This window comes from Gossypium hirsutum, chromosome A08 (genome assembly GCF_007990345.1).
Source record: "Gossypium hirsutum isolate 1008001.06 chromosome A08, Gossypium_hirsutum_v2.1, whole genome shotgun sequence".
Classification (NCBI taxonomy): Eukaryota; Viridiplantae; Streptophyta; class Magnoliopsida; order Malvales; family Malvaceae; genus Gossypium; species Gossypium hirsutum.
In genome coordinates this window covers 113,486,273-113,507,205 of record NC_053431.1, presented here as the reverse complement: position 1 = coordinate 113,507,205, position 20,933 = coordinate 113,486,273, and the positions used below count along the sequence as shown (strand labels likewise).

The 20,933-nt window shown below is 33.8% G+C and overlaps 2 protein-coding genes across 2 annotated transcripts; one reads left to right on the top strand and one right to left on the bottom strand.

The window, feature by feature from the left end:
• Positions 1-9,927: 9,927 nt before the first annotated feature.
• Positions 9,928-12,971, top strand: LOC107920642 (cationic amino acid transporter 6, chloroplastic). The gene is made up of 5 exons (XM_016850447.2): positions 9,928-10,434; positions 10,538-10,760; positions 11,075-11,405; positions 11,506-11,734; positions 12,383-12,971. The coding sequence occupies exons 1-5, from the start codon at positions 10,047-10,049 to the stop codon at positions 12,928-12,930; spliced, it is 1,719 nt and encodes a 572-aa protein (XP_016705936.2). The 5' UTR covers positions 9,928-10,046; the 3' UTR covers positions 12,931-12,971.
• An 811-nt stretch (positions 12,972-13,782) lies between these two features.
• LOC107919134 (uncharacterized) lies at positions 13,783-14,962 on the bottom strand. The gene is made up of 2 exons (XM_016848660.1): positions 14,422-14,962; positions 13,783-14,315 (listed from the first exon to the last, which is right to left on the bottom strand). Exons 1-2 carry the CDS (start codon positions 14,960-14,962, stop codon positions 13,783-13,785), a joined length of 1,074 nt encoding a protein of 357 aa, XP_016704149.1.
• Positions 14,963-20,933: the final 5,971 nt, after the last annotated feature.

Below are 20,933 nucleotides of genomic sequence, written 5' to 3'. Positions count from 1 at the left end.
CATTTGACCCTCCATGTCACTCTCAAGTCGAGTCATTCTTTGGCAAAAAATATGTGGCTCTAGCTCGTGCGCTGTATATGTATTAAGAAAAGATAAGTTACAGTCTTACCTTAAAACATTAAAACTTATATTGAAAAGATAAGGTTATCCTTTGCCCATTCTCATAACTTGTCTCCGCTAGTCTGCATTATTGTAATCTCGATAAAAGTTAGTCACGATGTGCCGGATGCAATAAACGAATCTCCATTGCACACCAGAACGCCTAATGGTAGCAATTAATCCTTTCCTTCTATCAGAAATGATGTAAATATTATTTTCCGTAGATTGGTAAGGAAGAATTCTCACGATTCCATGTTCTCCTTATCTACGATGGAAAATGCTATCGGGAGGATATTTTTATTGTCGTCTTGAGCTACCGCAAGAAGTAGGATCTATGTATATTTTCCATATAGCCAAGTTTCATCTACTTGCACAAATGGCTTATAGTGAAAAAATGCACACACACATGGATCAAACGTCCAGAACATCCAATGAAAAATTCTTTTTTCCAGTTGTAGTTGGTTATCCGAGCCGTAATAAGGTCGTGTCTATAACTCAATAATAGTTTCCGGTATGTACTCCTGCATAGCGGCTATCCATCGATGTAGCTCATTATACGAGGCATCGAAATCCCTGTACAATTACATCATATCCATCTGTTTAGCTATCCAAGCCTTTCAATATGATACTCGATATTGGAATCGTACCTGCATTTCAGCAATTATAATCAAAACTTTAATGGTCGGCATGTCTTTCACCATTGGCGTGATACACGTACAGATAGTTTTGGAATCAAGTTTTCGATGATATTCTGTCATACGTGTTGATGTGCATGTGTGAGGCCCAACAAATTTTTACATCTTCCACATCTGCGAATTTTGAATAAATGCAGTTCATACCCACAAATTGTAACCTTCCGTTGACTTCCAACACTCCCCAATATATAATTTCAATTTAGACACTGCGACTTTGTAGTCCACTGATATGTTTATACTATACCGCTTAATAACAAATACGCACTCTTCCTTACTTTCGAATCTCTGGCCTACGAACAACTCCTCAGGATCAGAATTTACGGCCAACCGGTGAGCAGGTAGTATTTCAGGATAATCCGAGAACTCGGCTACGTGCGCTGTGTCAGGGTCTATGAGCGACATGTGTAGCCCAATATTATTGTGTATCACAACGTCGAATTTGGTTCTTGACTGAAGATGCGTTAATGTTTCCATCATCTTTCATGTCTTCGTCGTCAATATCATCGAGGACCTCGTTCACATTGGGATCACTAGCATTATCACTATTGACCTCTTGATCACAAGGATCACTACTATTGTATCCATCATCACCAACCACATCAATATCGGGTGCAACATTAAGATCAAAATCGATTTTGCGTATAGTCGATTCACTATCGACGTAGATATTGGAGCCACCATGCATAGTTCTTGAGCTCTATGTTCTTCACCATATGCAGTGAAATCTTCATTTTGCTCCACACTGGCTAACTCAGCAAATAAGTGAATCGATGCATTTTTGTCACTCCGATTCGCACAATAAAGAGCGATCATTATCTCCACGTCTTCATCTTCTACAAGTTCCATTTCGGTAAATTTGATGAGATCTGTCGAAACTGGAAACTTGTAGAAAAGTTTCAAGATCATTCTCCCACAATGTCTAATAATTTTTGCACCAATCATTTTCTTCATATCATCCAACAAGACATTTCTATTAAATCTCATTGCTATTTGTTGCCGACATTCAAATATACATCCAACGGTTGTTGTCAAGATGATTCCATCAAAATAAACACATACGAAAAACTGATTTTCCATATTCAATACTCAATCTGTTAAAAAATTAACAAAAAATTCTCAAAATAATTTCGAACAGGATAAACATACTTACATAAAAAATTTAATGAATGAAAATAATTCATTTCTAACAATATCTATGATAAAAATATTTTCAGTATTTATCTATTTTTTCCTGTTGTTATCACTAACTAACAATTACTTTATAATAATTACTAACATAAAAACTTTCAAATATATTAAAAAAAATTACAACATAACATTCTCAATAATCTAAACACAAAACTTACTAACAAATCATAATAAACAAAATAACTTTAAAATAAAACATAAAAATAATACTAAATAAACTATATAATACTAACAAAATAATTTTTTCTTATCATGATCTATTATATTTGAAAATATAACAATAAAAAAAATACCTTTTCTTTCTTCTCTTTTCTTTCTTTCTTCTCTTCTCCCTCTCTTGTTCTGCTAAATTTTTTTTCAAACTGATACGAGCCGGATGGGGAGTTGGGGAGGAAATATACTGGGTGTGTCGCCTATCAGATAGGCACAACCAGCGCCGTCCACCTAAAACCCTCCACCATTATTTTATTATTATTTTTTAACTGTGTAATGTCAGAATATGATGATGGTGCCACCTATACACCACCCTCCACCCATCTAAATGTACCATTTTGGTACTTAATTTTAGCAATAACCCATTTTGGTATTTTATTTTTTTATATAATATTCGGGTAAAAGAACTCGTTAGTTGAGGTGTTATAACACTTTAGACTAGTTTAGTATTATTTCTATAGTTGAAAAATACTTTTGAAAAGTTTGGTTTGAAAAAAAATACTTTTAAAAAGTATTGTGAAAAGTGTGGTTTAAAACTTTAATATAAATAGTACTACCGTCAAAATGGTATTGTGAAAAATTAAAATATTTATTTTAGACATGATTTTGAAAAATAAAACATAAATTAATATAAATAGTAGTTAATTTTTTAATTTTATAATAGATATATATAAATTAAATTTTAAATACTTTATAAATAAATAATATAAATAATTTATCAAATTCAATTTGAATATATATACCATAGATATTAAAATTACATCCAAATTTAATCTTAACAAAATAAAATTTTAATAATGGAATAATTGACTAAGTTAAAAGTATCACTCTTTTTCAATGTCCTTATGATTATTGTTTATTTATTACTTAACTTTTTAGGATATTTATTCCTTAATATTACAATTATGAGTATTGAAAAAAAAAATTACGAGTATATGCTAAGCGATACAATGATGATATGTTATTTTTTTTTGGTATTAATAAATATTATTTTAATTAGTTTAGAAAAAATAATTTATGGTAATTTATTGTTAATAATATGATATAAGAAATATAAAATTTAAATATTTTCTAAGTGGTTAATATTAGAAAATTAAAGGGATTGTATTAAATTGTGATTCCACGTTATTCCTATTCATTTCCAATATGAGGATAACAAATTAGATTTTTCCTTTTAATTTTTGGCATTTTTAGTTGGATTTAAATTTTTCTAAGAGGAATAAGCTGAAAATCAGGAGGAAAAATTTAATTTGTCATCCTCCTATTAAAAAGGGATAGAGATGACGCGGAATCACAGTTTCATATAATCCCTTCTCGTTAATATTATGAATGTGTAAAGTGACAATTTTATAATTTTCTACCCAAAATTGAGTTTTCTTGCTTTTTCACTTTGGTTTGAAAAATTAGTTTGAAGGTAAAAAGCAGAAAATAGCCTTAGTGTAACTTTTTATAATATTTTGGCATATACAATTTTCTCAAATCAAAATTTATATAAAATTTTGAAATTTATTTGTGTTAGAATTTACTAATTACCAAACCATTAAGATTGATTCATATGCTCTTTGAACCAGAATTCTGGAAGAAAAAAAATCTTCAGCTTAAACTCATCATATATATATGCACAAAAATGGACACATATATTCATTTATGAATTTCTTTGATAGCTGAGTATATTGTACCTACTATTTTGTTTTCCAATGATGGATATGAAAGTTGAGACTTTATTTGCAAATAATGAATGTTGAAAGCACTGGTTGCAGAAAAGTAATATTTCAAGTCTTATAGTGTCCAGCCTCAAAAGTGATGTCATATATACACTTTTGTTGTTGCTTTTGCCTCTTCCCCTTAGCTTAACATATAGTTTTGGCTCTAAATGTTGTAAAAGGCAGAACCCAATGGCTCATCCAAGGCATGAAACATCAGTCAGTCCTCCACCCTCATATATCCTTTAAATTTTAGGTTTTCCCATGCAAATTCTATAAGGCATGTATATCACTTTCCATTGGCGTGGCAGCGCATGTGACACACAGATACATTATAACCTAAAAAACAATCCGCATGCGGGGTCACCAGAAATCTTATTTTAAACCCTTTTTTCTTTTATAAAATGGCAGACCATGTAAGTTAACTACATTGAATCTTGTTTTGTTCGAAAATCAATTTAGGACATTAAAGGTAGTTTTATTAGATTATTAATTCTGTCAGGTCTCTCTTTGTCTTTACTCCATGTAGGTGTACTTTTTCCTATGTTAACACCTTTCTGCTGTTTCCAATTTCATTATTTTATTACATAGTTCATATTTTGAGGATAAATGACGGAATTACAAATTCTAGTCCAAGCTTGTCGTATAGTACATGAACCAGCAGGATTGAATTGGGGTTTAGGCCAAATAGTTATTATATATGTGGTGCGGGTGCACTGAATCTGGATGTTGATTCGAAACCTTTAGAACCAATTAAAAACCTGATAGCTGAGAAAAAGCAACAAGAAAATGCAGGTGCTTATATAAAGATCAATCTCCATTATGTAAAGCTGATATAAGAAACTGATCTCCACTATATATATGATTTAAACCCTAAACAGGTAACTATGTAGATTCTATATGTTGTAATTATTTAAATTAGATCAGCTGTTGATGGCAATGATAGCCAACTAAGGGCCTCAAATTATATAATTAAATCCATTTGGTCCATGAAATAGGCATTGTGAAGGAAGGGTTTTCTTTCTTCTGAACCACAAACAATTGTCATGATTTTTTTAGTCACCATGAAGTTAATCTAGTCCATGATCTTCATTAGGCAGGTACTGGCTTTCAGAATTGGCGTTTTGAGGCCTCTAGTTTTCAACTTTCTATCCATTCCCAACCCTTGAATTTTGGCTTTTTTGCTAGTAAAATATTAAATGGGGGAGGGGAGGTAATGAACTTATAATCATTCCCTAACAAATTGCTGCTTTTTTTTTCTTGCTTTATATAATATAACAGAATGAGCTATGTCAACTTGAAAGATGTCTTCTTCATGCTTTTATTTTGCACACTGATCACTGGATTCCATAATGCAACTAATCTCAATGCTTTTAGCCCTAAAGGATGTCTAATCTATAGCTTGAGAAAACTTCGCCTATAGGTTAGTAGCTCTTAATTGATCCTAAAGAATGAACCCTAGCCATTACCAATCTCTAGATTAGTGGGGGCCGCTTGCATGGTTTGCTTGCACAAATTGAGCTCAATTGAGGTATGTATGCTGCTAATCATGTTATAGTCATTCCTTATCAAACGTAACACAGATTAGTACATCTTCAATATTAGCATTAGTAAGTAAAGTACAATATATTTTCTACGATATTTATTTTTGAACTCCAAATTTGTTAGATATCACCTTTTAAGAATATAAATAAATATTATATCCATTGTTTGATTACATAATCAAGCACTCTTGTTTAAAACCCTATACTTCATGTCAAGATTGGAAACAAACAAAAAAGAAAAGAAACTTTAGAAGTTAGTATAAAGAAAGTAATAGGGGGATTAACCTATATCTATACTAAAATCCCAGAAAGCTAGTTTTCACAAACAAAGATTTAAAAGTAACCTTGTAAATTAGGGATAATCCATGCTGGTTCCACCCACCAAAATTGGCTTCTAATAAAATGAGACTCAAACTATTCTCTTTTCTTTTCAACTTTTCATTAGTAAATTGTCTCATCTGGTAATAAAAACAAACCACTTTTTCACTCATGACATGTCTTTATTATGTAGGTTCCATAGTCATAAGAAAACACTAATATGCTTTAAAAAGGTACTTTGACAACATTCAATAAGAAGGGAGAGATAAGGGGTGAGGTCAATACAAAAATTTAGGTGACCCACTCAACCCCAAGAAATTAAATAAATTAAAATAATAATAATAAAAAGGATCCAAGAGCTCCCTACTACTCTCCTCAGTGCAATTAAACTACCAATCACTTTGAAATTGCACAGAAAGAAGAAAGGAAAGAAGATAAAATTCCACTCCCCTAATGCTCTACTTATTTAAGTTGAGTGAATATGCTTACTACTGTTTCAAAGGTTTTAAATATTTCAGTCCCCATTTCTCAATTATCTGATTCGTTTGTATTTGATGCAAAAAGAACAAGGCTAAAAAAATTGGACTTTCTTTACAGAGACAAGGATGAGTAATGCTGAGACTAAGAGCTTTGTATAATTGTCTGAAATTAAGATTAATTAGCAAGTTGCTGAGACATTTTATGTTTAGTAGTCAGCAATGTGTTAATTATGTTGTCAATTAGTAAAAAATAATTTAGTCGATTGAGCAGCCTCCTCCTATTTTGTTGCATGCTGATTAAAGGACAATGATTTCCTCAAGTCAATCTTCTTTTTTTTTTTTTTTTTTGCCTTTTGCCTTTTGCCTTTTGCCTTTTGCAGTAATATTCTAAATATTACGAAAAATATATGGTATGAAATACAAACTCATTAGTAATATTCATCATGGGATCCGGGGTTGTTCATACAAGTTGCAGCATTGATGAAGACATATCTGAATTGTTTTGTAATAGAATTGTTGATGATTTGGATTTGGATTTGGATTTGTATTGAGACAAAATCCACCTCATGACTCATGATTTCACTTTGAATCCTAATTAGTAATTTTAGATAAAAACTACAATTTGGAGTATGGGGGGGCACCTTATCCAAGTGGGGTACCTTGATTCTGATAACCTCTTCTCCACAAGTATATCAAAATTTCCATGTAGATGTTGACATATAAACAGTTCAAATATACAGGCAAATATCAATGTCCCCGTAGCTACATTTGTGACACGTACAGACTACCAAAGGATGCTTTTAGAATCATTATCAAGAAGACCCAAAAACAGATTCATAACATCTGTGTATAAGCAGGGCCATTGATGATTGGACATAAAAATTAAAGGGCTTCTCTTTTTTCCTCTTTCGCTTTCTTTGGTTATGTCAGAATGTTGGGTTTAATTTGTGAAGATGAATGAACTTTAAACATGATAATGATTCTCCAAGATAACAAATATGCAGAAAGGCAGAGAGCAGTGGATAAGCTTTGCTTGGAGATGGTGGTAAATACTAAATACTATTAATTAATGGTTATGTCACCGCCTCCCCACTTAGGTTTTAATACTAAATTCCCTGTTTTTGTAATTCAACTATTAACTGTCGCAACCGACTTCCAATCCTTTTCTAGCTTTTACTGAAAGTTACATAAAGCTGTTCTGGGATGCTTATGCAGGATCCTCAACTCTTATCTATAATCATCTTATGAGCAACGGCGGATCTTCACCTTTGGGGGCCAATTAAATTATTTACTTCACTATTTATTAGTGATTCTTATGTCCACAAGGGAGACGTTTTACATCGTGCATAATTAATATATATAAAAGAGAAATTCACTTATACTATTTCAAAACTATAGCAGTTTTATACATTTCAAAACTTCTAATGCTGGATATAATGCCAATTGCAACTTAAAGAACATCTGGTAGGCTATTATCACTTGCCTTATATGATTTGCATGCTTTGAACCAAAACTATTCGGACTTTTAATTAATGATCTATGAGGTTTTTTAGTAATCCATTACAGATTCACTCTATTATTATCATTATTCATATGTGTAGGAATTATCTATTAAATATGAAACGGTGATTAAACATACCATTAGATATTACACATATTCAAAAATGAATACCCAATTTCTTAGCATTACAATTCACACACTCCATGGATTCATGCATTCATATAATCACTATAATACTACATCATAATCATCAACAACTTAATCTCTTAGTTTAGAAAAGGAAAATTAATAAAACTTAATGAGAGACTTTAGAGACAAAAATAGAAGATGACAAGTACACCAACAATAAAGGTATTAAAAAAAACTGACTTCTAATACTAATGATTAAGCTTAAAAATTCGATTTATTTTAATTTTTTTTTCTAATTTATGAGCTATAAAATTAAGTTATATTCCAAAATATTTTTTTATCAAATATTTATTTAAAGAGATTGCGAAATTTTAAGATGCCATCAATTGAGTGACTTGACTAATCCGACTTGAATTAAATTTAGATAAAGAATTTTTATTTACGGGTACGATTTATTTAAATTTAATTATAAAAATATATAAATATTAATATAAAATTACATTTTTTATTTTTTAAAATTATAATATGGAATTTTCGAACAGACCAAATCGGAAGGACTAAAAATTTTTTAAAATCGAGCATCAGCCCGACCCGGGGCCACCATGGACATCTCTACCTATTTCCATTTATATCCTTGCCTATAAGTTCATTTAAAGAGCTTAAAATCAAAAGTTGATTTCAATTGTTAGTTACATGCATGGAGTTCAAAACTTAAAAACCTAGTACTGGTAATAGACATTATGTTTGGAAAATTGTTCTCAAATTGCGATTCGCCACTCATTTAAGTAGTGCAATATTGGGGATGGGCTTAGATTAGGTGGGGATTATTAGATTGGGGTAAAGAATAGAGAGAGAGAGAAAAAAAAAACAGGTATCTACTCTACAAACTATAGCCTCTATGAGATGGAAAAAAAAAAGAAAAGGTACATTCAAGAAGATCAAATCAAATCTTGATAAGTCACAAGGTTGGCAAATGATATATTCCAGATGCTTTGGTTATATTTACATGAATGAATTCCTTATTCCAATTGATTTGATTCTTTTCAGCCAATTGTCAATACCATGCACTTTACCAAAACGATACGCCAAGAGAATCACCAACTTACAAATTTTTATTTTCCAACTTATAATCATTCTTGGTGTTGTGAGAATGTAAATTTCTTTTTTTTTTTCTCATTATCGCATTTACATCTCTTAGCCGGGAAAGTGCACCGTAATGATGAACTGAAGATGTAGTGAAAGAGTTCTACTTGGAACATCATATGTAGCCTAGCTGGTCATAGTAAGATGTAAGCGCCGAAAGCTTTGGTTTCTGAATGAGAAAATGGCAGGCAACGCGCCAGCTATCTTCACAGTGCTGCCGGCTGAAGTTTTGCAAATTGTAATAATGCATAGTCTTTGCCACATTCAACTCTCAAAATTTACCTAGGCCTTGCTTTTTTCATGATGATCTTCAGTCAATACTTATTGGTAAAATAATTAGAGAAAATTAACATCAATCTTTATTGTGTTAGTGCAAATACACGTGTGACACTCTAACAAGATTTTCCTTTTACACTGCAATGATCTGTGTTGCAACTGCAATGTTGTGTTCAGGAATCAAGTCCAATTATTCTTGGAAACTGATGGTGAAGCAATTCTCTCTAGTTTGCTTTTTTTTTTCAACAAAGTGTATGGGGATGCTTGTCACATCTTTTTCAAAGTTTTCAGATGGGGAAATTCTTAAAGATTAGGTCAAAGTCTTTCATCAAAAATATAGTTCAAGTTATTCCTCTTGACAAAGCTTGTATTTTTTTTTCTATATTCTTACATTATTTCTTTACATGCTTCTCTCTCTCTCTCTCTCTCTCTCTCTCTCTCTCTCTATATATATATATATATATATAACAGAAGAAGAAACACTCTTTCGAGTCTTGGGTCTATAAAAAGCTGTTTCTGTGTAAGATAGAAATCAAAGGGGTAGAATTGTAAAGACTGAATAATCCCAAGGACAAGTTGGTATTTTTAATAAAGCTAAAGGCTCTCACCATTTTGGTTCTTTCTCCATCAATCAAAACTTTAGAAAAAAAAGAATCCAGCAAATATACAATACATAGCCTCTCACTTAAATGCATATTTAAACCCTCACCGCAAGCTTCTCATTCGAAAGCCACAAAGCACTCATTTCCTTCACAAACATGGCAGCCTTTCAATCCACACACAACAAAGTTTTCATTTTCAACTACCTCCAATCTCTTTCCCAAACCCCTCATAGGCTTAGAAAGAGAATGCTAGCAACATGGACCCCGGACCAAGAGCTTAACCAAGTCAGGCTAAGGTCTGGTGCTGATATGAAAAGGAAACTTAAGTGGTATGATTTAGTAGCTCTTGGTATTGGTGGAATGCTTGGTGTTGGTGTTTTCGTCACCACTGGCCGCGTTGCTCGCTATAACTCCGGCCCTGCAGTCTTCATTTCTTATATCATTGCTGGAATATCAGCACTTCTTTCTTCTTTGTGTTATACTGAATTTTCAGTCCAGATTCCTGTTGCTGGTGGCCCTTTCAGTTACCTCAGAATCACTTTTGGTATACCATCATTACATTAATTATATAACTCTTTTTCTTTTTTCTCCATTTCTTGATTGAAAGAACAATATATATACATATATCATCAACTTCTCCATTGTAGGAGAATTTGTGGGGTATTTTGCTGGAGCAAACATACTAATGGAGTATGTATTATCAAACGCCGCGGTGGCAAGAAGTTTTACAGAGTATTTATGCTCAGCTTTTGGGGTAAGTGATCCCAATTCCTGGAGAGTGGAAGTTCATGGATTGCTTGAAGGCTATAACAAGTTGGATTTCACTGCTGTAGCTCTTGTTCTTCTTCTCACTCTCTGTCTATGCCATAGGTCTGAATTTGATCTCTTACTTCAAAAGTTCTTTTTAATATTTGTTTAACAAGAGAGTGAGTGAGTGAAGTGGAGCATTTATTTTACTTGTCTATTAGTGGCTTGGATAATTGGGTTTTGGTAAGGAAGTGATTAGTGTCATTGGATCTGTGTTCATTACAAGTTTTTCCAATTTATTATCGTTGTTGTTTTGCTTTATTATGATCAAACTAACAATTATTACTACTCTTTTCAGTATTTTTTACTCATTGTTGAGCTGCAGACAAAGAAAAACAATAGTTGATGTTCTTTTTTTCTTTTTGTGGGGATTGCAGTACAAAGGAAAGCTCAACCTTGAACCTTATTATGACAATCTTTCATGTTATTTTCTTTGGATTCATCATAATCGTGGGTTTCTGCAATGGGAGCGTGGATAACTTGGTGAAACCAAATGGGATAGCTCCTCATGGTATTAGAGGAGTGCTTGATGGAGCAGCCATAGTTTACTTCAGTTACATAGGATATGACTCAGTTTCAACCTTGGCCGAAGAGATCCAAAACCCTTCCGTGAGCCTTCCAGTGGGGATCGTTGGGTCAGTTCTTATTGTTTCAGCACTTTACTGCCTCATGGCCTTGGCTTTATGCATGATGGTTCCTTACAATCAGGTCAATCGTCTAAACTCCATTTTTATTAACGAGGAACAATCGTGATGTATAATTTTATGACATTCTTTTGATATACATGTATTATGATATGAATGTATAGATAGCTGCAAAGGCTTCATATTCAATGGCTTTCCAAAACATTGGTTGGAAATGGGCGGGGAATGTTGTTGGGGCTGGAGCAAGCTTGGGGATTGTTGCTTCTCTCTTGGTTGCCATGTTAGGCCAAGCCAGATACCTATGTGTTATAGGAAGGGCCAGGCTAGTGCCTTCTTGGCTATCTAATGTGCATCCTTCAACAGGCACCCCTTTGAATGCCACTCTCTTTTTGGGTACGTGAATTCCCCTCCTCCCAAGCTTAGAACTCACACTTCACAAAGATTACATGACATAGGAATGACAGCATTAATGGGAAGTGCTTACCTTTTTTTTTTTTTTCTTTTTCTTAAAGGAAGGGTTGGTGTGGGATTTGTTGAGAGTTGTTAGGTGATACCCAAAATTTAAACACTAAAATATCTTGATTAGTTTCATCTCTTTTCTATCACTTTTCAACTATAACACTTGTTTTTATTTGATAAATATCAAAACTTGCATAAAAGAGAAAATACACATTAACATAAAAAATAAAATAAAAAAAGTTTCGTACTTTGCATTTTTAAAAAGAAACATATGTTAATCGGTTGTTGTGAGATATCTCCCTACATATCATGATGAATTCATGATCAAGGGGAAGCATGCATTTCCATATTTCATGTAGGGGATCGATGCAATGTCTTAGGTTTCAGCTTAAATACTGATGCACATATAGCGAAAAAAAACTAATAAAGATCACACTTCTATCATGTATGATTTAAGAGTTTGATTTTCTTATCCCTTCCTCAAATTAATGAAGCCATTTACAATAATAAAATAATTCAGAACTTTCCTAGTTCATTGAGAAGAAAAGAGAAAAAGTAATTGATCCATCTCCAATAATGTAGGGCTTTGCACAGCATCAATAGCACTATTCACAGACTTGGACATAGTGCTTGAAATGATCTCGATTGGCACACTGTTGGTGTTCTACCTGGTCGCCAACGCTACGATCTATCGGAAATATGTGATCAAAAGCCAAAACCCACCTCTCCGAACACTGTCTTTCCTCTTCCTCCTCACATCAAGCGCCATGGGGTTCTCCATATCATGGAAACTGAAACAGCAATGGTGGGGTTTGCCTCTATTTGGTGGGCTTATGGTCACAATGACAGCCTTCTTCCAGTACATGGTCCCTTGCATCCGTCAGCCTAGTGAGTGGTCGATCCCCTTCATGCCTTGGCCGGCAGCCATATCTATTTTCCTCAATGTCTTCCTTATGACAACACTGAGCATGCTGTCTTTCCAAAGGTTTGGTGTATGGGCATGTTTGATAACTGTGTTCTATTTGTTGTATGGAGTTCACTCAACTTTTGAAGCAGAAGAGATGGAGAAGGAGTTGGCCATTAATGAAGTGCCCAACTCATCCATCCAACTAACTAAGCTAGATGTTTAACAATTTAAGTTCATAATCGAAACAAGAGATTCAAGCTCCCACTCATTGGATTCCTGTATTTTCTATCAATTAACCATTTAACAATTCCATACTCAAGCTAAGTCCTTACATTTAAATCAACTAACCAAACGGCAGTCTGTCATATAACATTAAATTAAGCATTGTTGCAATGGGTTTAATCCGTTGATATGATTCAAGGTTCTGATTATTCGATGTTACATTTAGTGGGATCTGATATAAAATACATCTTTTTCTATGGTACGTTTTGCCCACTTTGTTTGGTGAAAACAACTAGTCTTTTCGTCCAGTCCTTAGTGGCCCAAACTTTTTGGACTTTTGGGTGTTTTCTCATACCTTTTCTTTTTTCTTTTCTTTAGTGGCCCAAATCACATCAATAACTTACGCTCATTTGCATCGAGAATGGAAAGCTGATTTTACTGTCAGGTCATCATGCCATCCTTGCATCTGTTATTACTTCTATGAATCCCTTCATAGGATAAGTCCCGAAAACTTTCAAAGTACTGAAAACCAGAAACCAAATGAAAACTCTCTCTCTTACTTTAAATCAAATTCTCATTCATGCATGATTCAATGGATGAACACAGGCTGAAGTTTTCATCAATGCTCAAAGTCAAACCATCATGAAAGAAACCTTGGGGTGCAGCTTTCTAAAATGAATGAAAATACAGAGGCATCTCAATTTCATTGAATAAAAGAGATAATGTAAACTATATTATCTCAAACATTCTTTTTGGTCTCTTATCATATCATCTCCTCGCCGTTCTTCAACCTCATTCATTTACATTAGGCAATACCGGGGAAGTTATTTCTTATTCTTTTTTTCCTATTCGTCTATTCCAACAATGCATTGGCAAACACATCCATGATCTTTTGTCGTGACTCAAGTGTCATCTCATTATGCTTCATTTCCATCTTCATTCTCGTCTTCTCGATATCCTTCACCATCTCTATCTTCATCTTCTCCATCCTCACAAACCCTTCAGCCAACAACTTAATTGAGGAAACCATCTCCTCCACTGGATCCATGCCCCTCTTGACTCCACCATTACCATTCTTCACTCCGAGTTCTGGACTTGAACAAGAAGCAAATCCATTCAAACCCCTATAGTCATCAACACCAGGATTAAAACTCCTATCAACTACACCACATTTCTTCTGATGAAAACCTCGAGGGACTGAATCCCAAGCATCCGAAACTTTTGCTTGAAACCCCATTCCTTCGTCTACGTACTCTTGCAAATCGTTATCGTAATCATAATTGAGATTAGAGCTACCATGATTCTTTGGCTTGAACCCTAGGTTCATACAACTCTTATCACCTAAGGTCTTGAGAGGAGCCTTCCCAAGTCCAACACTATCAATACCTTGACTAAAACTATGATAAAAATCAGCGATAGAATCATACCCATCTCTAGTTCTACCATTACTCTTAAATTTTTTTAATTCCTTCAGTCACAGAATCCCCGTTACCCTGCAACTTCACCCCATAGTCACCTCCAAATTTGTTATCAAAATAAAAGATTGAACCATACCCACCACTTAAACAATGATCAAAACCTAGATCAGACCCAGAATTCCCATAAATATTTTCATGATTCTTCAATTTCCAGTAAAACCCACCATCTTTATTATAGTAAAGATTATCTTGATCAGCAGATCCGTTGACCGACAAAGGTACGAAATTCATACAATCAAGGAGAGGAAACAAGTCCCACGAAGAAGAGAACTTGCCTGGGTTTTTAAGGCTCCGTTGCTTTTCCGCACGGAACCGCTGCCTCAGCTTTTCGATCTTATGACGGTATTGAACGGACGACTTCATGGTTTCAGGACCAGAGGCGGAGGATACGGCGGCAGACACGGCTCCCCAGTCGGATGCCTTGAGGTTCTGGCATCGAAGAGCAAACCATTTTTCCTTGTAAGCCTCAATCAACACCAGGCTTTCCTCCTTGCTCCAGCAGGGCGGAGCAACGCGCTGTGTGGCGGTAGCGGAGCAGGACTGCGGAGTTGCCATAAGGGTAGATAAGTTGGGGATGGATGTAGGATAAAAGGAAAGAAAATGAAAGCGTAAGTTGGGAAAGAAGAGAGCATTTGTTTGTTTTAGGAGGGAAGAGAGGTAGTGACGGTGGTTGCGTGATGAGTCTAACGTACCAGAGGGAAGCGGTGAAGAAACACGCAAGGAGCTTTTTAGCGGCACCAAACACAAACAGTCGAGTGAAACTAGTTAACGGCCAACTAATCTAAGTGGCTGAGCCTGAGCCTGAGCCTGAGCCTGAGCCCACTCTGCTTCTCTTTGTTTTTCTATCTCAGCGTCATCTAGTCTATTGCTATTGGTGGATATTGCTATTAGTTAGTGGCGTTGGGATAAAAATAAATTTATGAAAAATTAATAAAGATTTTAATGTATGTATTAATGTCTTTTTTTTTAAGTTTTATTCGCCTCTATTTATATTATATTACGGTATGCAGAAAAGTTAAATGACAAATGAAATTTGAGAATACAATGAAGCCCAATGATTGTTCATGTTTTGCAATGACGAAAATAGTCTATTAAGTACTGAGCGAAGTATAACAAAGATATTAATTTCTATAAAGAATTTTTGTAGTAATTCTTTATTGATCAATCTAGTAATATAAAATATGGTGAAAAATAGAAATAAACTTTTGATGTGTTTTTTGGTATGTCATACAAATGAAAATTTTCTTCTATTTATAGGAGGTCTCATGTCTTTTTATAGGGACATAACTATCCAAATGGATTGTCATATCTTTAGTAATAAATATAATTATTTAATAGATGTCTACTTGAATAATTATGACTATTTGTTAATATTCAAGTGACATAACTTTTGGTTACTTATAACTTTTTATTTGCAACTATTAGAACACTATATATATTTTGAAAATGTTCTGATAATCTTCCCTCATTTTCAATATATTATAGATTTTGATAATCTTAAAAATCAATTGCATAAATGAAGGTGTCTTACGATTGAACCTTTACTTAGTGAAAATATGTTAGAGTTAACCGAAATTGCATAGTAGACTATATTTTGAACTAGCTATTCCATTTGATTAACCGAACACATCTCACACAATGATTTCAACATCAATCAATGTACAATATACAGGAATACTATTATGGTCATATGTCTATAACCTCTTTGCATGAGTGCTGTCAGAGCCAAGCCCTTAAGCTCTTAGAAGGTGCCACACTTCCACTCACATAGGTACATTTCATCAAGAATATTCTCGTAATTATAACACTAACATATTTATATTATGATTCTATTAAGAATATAATACTCATCTTTCCCTTATCATTACGGGTACCTAGCACTTTTTCCCATAAGGTGATATATTATATATTATATAGTGCTAGCAGTCACATACTGATGATGTGCTTTGCCTCATTGAACTTAAGACTTGACGTTATACGAAGCATTGAGTTGAGTTTCCATCATGGGTGACTCAAATATTATAAGTTTGCACCTCATCCCTAAATTTCATTTTCAACATAGTTATGTTAATTATCTAGACCACATGATGAAACTTTATGTTTATTTGTGCCTTGGAAATTCATAAGACCAACATCCTCACCATGTTCAATTACCCATTCTTTCGCAAAGAATGTTATCAAGGATATTCTTTCTACTGTTGTCAAATTATGATGATCACTTTATCTTTTTTATCACGACAATTTCATATTTGGTTACTTTATTTATTTCTTAATATCCAAGAAATTAATTTCACAATCACCAAATATATGAAATTAATATCCAACATATTTTCTATTTGTCATAGCTTCTTTTCAAAGTCAATACATGACTTTTAAACTTTTTTTCATTCATAATCAAATAACATTATTTTTTAACACCTGGTTACCCAAATTGACTTGGGGGTTTGGAAAACTAGGATTCAATTGAACGGAATAAGAAATTGTCTGGCTCCAGTAGAAGATTAGAAAATTTAGAGACTAAAATGCGAATAGTTGGCTTTTAATTCTAGATCGGTTGGAATGGAACCAGCTAGGTCCAAAATAGGAGACAAAATTATTAAGAATGAATGGTGGGAAGGGCCGGTGAAGATCATGCCCAATGACTGTATACATATAGTCGAGGGTGGAAACAAAATTCTCTTAATTCTATTTGTAAGTCTTCACCTTTCCCTAGCATCATCTTCTTTAGTCGTTCTAGAGAATAAGGGAATGCAAATGAAAAAAGCTCTACATGTTGTAAAGAATGCGTGAATATAAGCCTGGTGGTGGAGAAATTAAAGAACTGATAAGTTTCCTTATCTTACTCTATGTTTAGGAACTGAGGAAAGTAGTAAAACAAAGCTCTCGAAGCTTCTGTATGAGTTAAGACTCTGGTCTTCTAAAAATTTACCACCATTGGTTTTAACCACAACATGGCTGACATGCTTAGCTACCAAGAAAATGGAGGATCTGGCATTTGGATTAACTAAGCTGTCAAAGATGAGGAAGACAATATGAGTATTTGCACTTCATTCTCTAGTGTTATATGCAGTTTTGAGAAATTTCCATGTTCTTGCTGAACATAATATTAGGTGATTGATGAATAATTAACTGGCATAATGCAATGCTTACTGATGTTCTGCATGGTATGTACGAAAGATACATGCATATTATGATTGGGGTGACTAACTATGGGTTAAGTGAAGTTAAGAATGAGAATAGGAAAGTAGTGATTCTGTTAGATACCACCATCCTATGTTGTTGTATGCACCGGTGATGTGCAAAACTCCTGGCCTTGCGGAGTGGACACTACGATGGTCAAACATCAAGGTTAGGAACGGTGAAATGGATGGAATGTGGCGAGAAGGTTGAATGAAAGATCATGGCGAGGTCGTGGTACTAGAGGCTATACGTGTAAAGATAAGTAAGACCATAGTTGAAAGACGCTATGGTATCACGCTTAAGATGAGTAAAACCATAGTTGAAAGTTGGTATGGCTTCATGATATAAATGGGTAAGACCATGGTTGAAAAATGCAATGGCATCAAGGTAAATGGGACTAAGACCATAGCTGAAAGAGGCTATAGCTTTTTAGTTCTCCACCGGGATAGTAAATTATGGTTGCTAAACTAACTAAAAATTCGACTAAGGCAAGCGCACTTATCGAACAGTAGTATAGTTATGGTGAGACCGAAAATATAGTATCCACAAGGACTAAAAGTACTAGTAATTTCTATATTTTTATTATTTAGCCTAACAACTAAATGAATGTTTTAACTAAGACTAATTATTTAATTAACTAAGATTACGACAGAGATAAAAGTTGAAAAATACTGTTTAGAAAACCGATGGAGAAGACAATACCCAAGGAAGAATCCACTTAGACTTCACTTATTATTTCTGAATTAAACGATTTATTCACTTGACTTAATCCGTAAAAATCCCTGATTTATGTTAATATATCTCTCGAGACTAAAAACAACTGACTCTAGGTTGATTAATTGAAATCTCTTTCTAATTAAAACCCCTATTGTCGCATTAACTCGACCTATTGATTCCCTTTTTAGATTTAACTCTAATCCAGCAGATTTATGTCGTCCTATTTCTAGGATTGCATGCAACTCCGCTTAATTATGGAGGAACTACTCTTAAACAGGGACTTTTGCTCTACTGAATAAGCACATCAAACCTGAATTAATATCCCGGAATATTACAGCAAAGATTAAAACTCATAATTAAGAATAAGAACAAGTATTTTATCATATAATTCAAATAGTAATAAGATCGGTCTTAGGTTTCATCTCCCTCAGGTATTTAAGGAATTTAGCTCATAACGATAGAAGAAAACATCTCAAAATTGGGAAAATAACAAAACATAAAGGAACTCAAAAACTTCGGTAGAAATTTAGTGGAGATCTTCAGTCTTAAAGTAAATTCTACTTCCGAGCTGATTCCGATGGTTGTTCTTCAAGTATTTTCTAATTTCTACTCTACGTGCCCTTTGATTCCGCCTTTCGGGTGTTTTTATAGACTTTGAAATGCCCAAAATAGCCCAAAATTAGCCTTTTTTGAATAGCATTAGACTTGTGCTTGATAGGGACACGGCCGTGTGCCACGCCCGTGTGAAGGTGCTCAGGCCGTGTACAATTCTGACTTGGTTTAATGTCGACACGACTATGACACACGGGCGTGTGGCCAACTCGTGTGTCACACACGGGCGTGTGGATTACCCGTATAGAAGTGCCTAGGCCATGTAAAACACTGAATTAAGCCCAATTTGTCCTTTTTTGGCTCGTTTCTTGCTCTTTTTGCTATCCTAAGCTCTATTGAGTATAAAACATGAAATTAAAGGATTAGAAGCATCAAATTTATTAAATCTTATGATAATCCTTCCAAAAATATGCCAAAATGGGGTAAAAATATGTATATATTATGGTTTATCAAATATCCCCACACTTAAGCATGTGCTTGTCCTCAAGCAAAATTCTCAACTCACAATTAAAATTAATTCTTCTTAACTTATAATTCTCATCAATAATGTTTCGAAGTAATCCACAAATAAACACACATTGAGAATTCAACTAAAAGAACATAAAAGTTTCAAACAATCCAAGTTGAGCATTTTAATCATAAAATCATAGGTATCCCCCTTTATCTAAGTAATCACCTTTAATTCCAAATTGACAAGAGTTGACATCCTCACCAAAGATTCACTCAAATCACTCGAAGTGTTTAAGGTTCAATAATTAAGCACTCATTAGTCAAACATGAAATTACCATAGGCTTGCATGAAAATTAAATCTCCACCACTATAAATGAGATGATACACGAATCAAAAGGTCTTTAATAGGGTTGTAATGGGGCTTGGGTTAAAGGTGTGGATAAAGGCTGAAAAAGAGGATTAGAATCGAGATTAATTTAATAAATTACCCAACTTAGAATAATAAAGCTAATTACTGAATTACAAACAGGTGCCAAAAATAAAACTTTCTAAGATGAAATGAGCTTTCCCTTAATATAATAACTTTAACTTATCCAAGCTCTTTAAAACAATATGCAATTGAATGAATATAAATATACGGGTTTTTTTAAGAATAAGAACAAGTAATGAAGAGTATATAATAATTCAGCAACTAAAATGGACGGAAATAGTTAGGTAACTAATCAAATCAAAGCTCGATAAAAAGAGAGTCAACAAAAAGAGAAATTCTTAACGAATCAAAAAGGGTTCAGTCGTGGGTTAATCACTAAAGGGAAAATCAAGAAACAATGGTTAAGGCTCAAAGCGGTTCACTAGGGGTCAATTATGTGGGTAGGCTTTTTATGGGGTAAATGGGTTGAAACCTAAGTGTCTTTATCATTTTAGTATATCAAATCAAAGGTATGGTCTCGACGTGTATAGTCGATGCAAGTTCTAAAATAGCAAATCAATGTTGACACACTCATAACCAATAAAATAAGTGAGCAAGGGAGGTATATGTTCTGAAAGGCTTAAAATCTCACGAAAATTATGGGTATTTGATGTCAATCCTGTAAACTTAGAATTTCAAGATAATACCTCAATTTAGGGAAACAACCTAGCAATTTTAATACTCAAAAGTCAACTTATCATGATTGATTCCCTACTACCTTAAACTTAGACAATCAATGCACAATTACCTATGTTTTGATCCAAAACATATTAATAAAAATCATGAATTAATTAAAATTAATTCTAATAGTGATATGAAAAATAATTACTTCGGGATTAAACAAAATTCAAGGTTTTTCTGATAATGATATGATTAACCTCCCCACACTTAAGATGTACATTGCCCTCAATGTACAATGATAGACAATGACAACATAAGCATATTATCATAGAAAATGGGGAAAGTGAAACTGCCCTGAATATGGATGTAGTCCTCAAAAGAGAGGAAACGGGTTTAGAAACATTGGAAGTGATGTGTATGTGACATGTAGATAGAGGTGAAGGTGGTGGTAGAGGTTGGGTTCCACAATTACAGCG

Bases quoted from the DNA above. Each gene is read 5' to 3' on its own strand.
- LOC107920642 (XM_016850447.2), top strand. From the start codon at position 10,047: ATGGCAGCCTTTCAATCCACACACAACAAAGTTTTCATTTTCAACTAC. The intron at 10,435-10,537 runs GTATACCATCAT...TCTCCATTGTAG, and splicing joins TTACCTCAGAATCACTTTTG to GAGAATTTGTGGGGTATTTT. The intron at 11,735-12,382 runs GTACGTGAATTC...CCAATAATGTAG, and splicing joins GAATGCCACTCTCTTTTTGG to GGCTTTGCACAGCATCAATA.
- LOC107919134 (XM_016848660.1), bottom strand. From the start codon at position 14,962: ATGGCAACTCCGCAGTCCTGCTCCGCTACCGCCACACAGCGCGTTGCT. The intron at 14,316-14,421 runs GTAACGGGGATT...GTTTTAGTCAAG, and splicing joins CTATGGGGTGAAGTTGCAGG to GTATTGATAGTGTTGGACTT.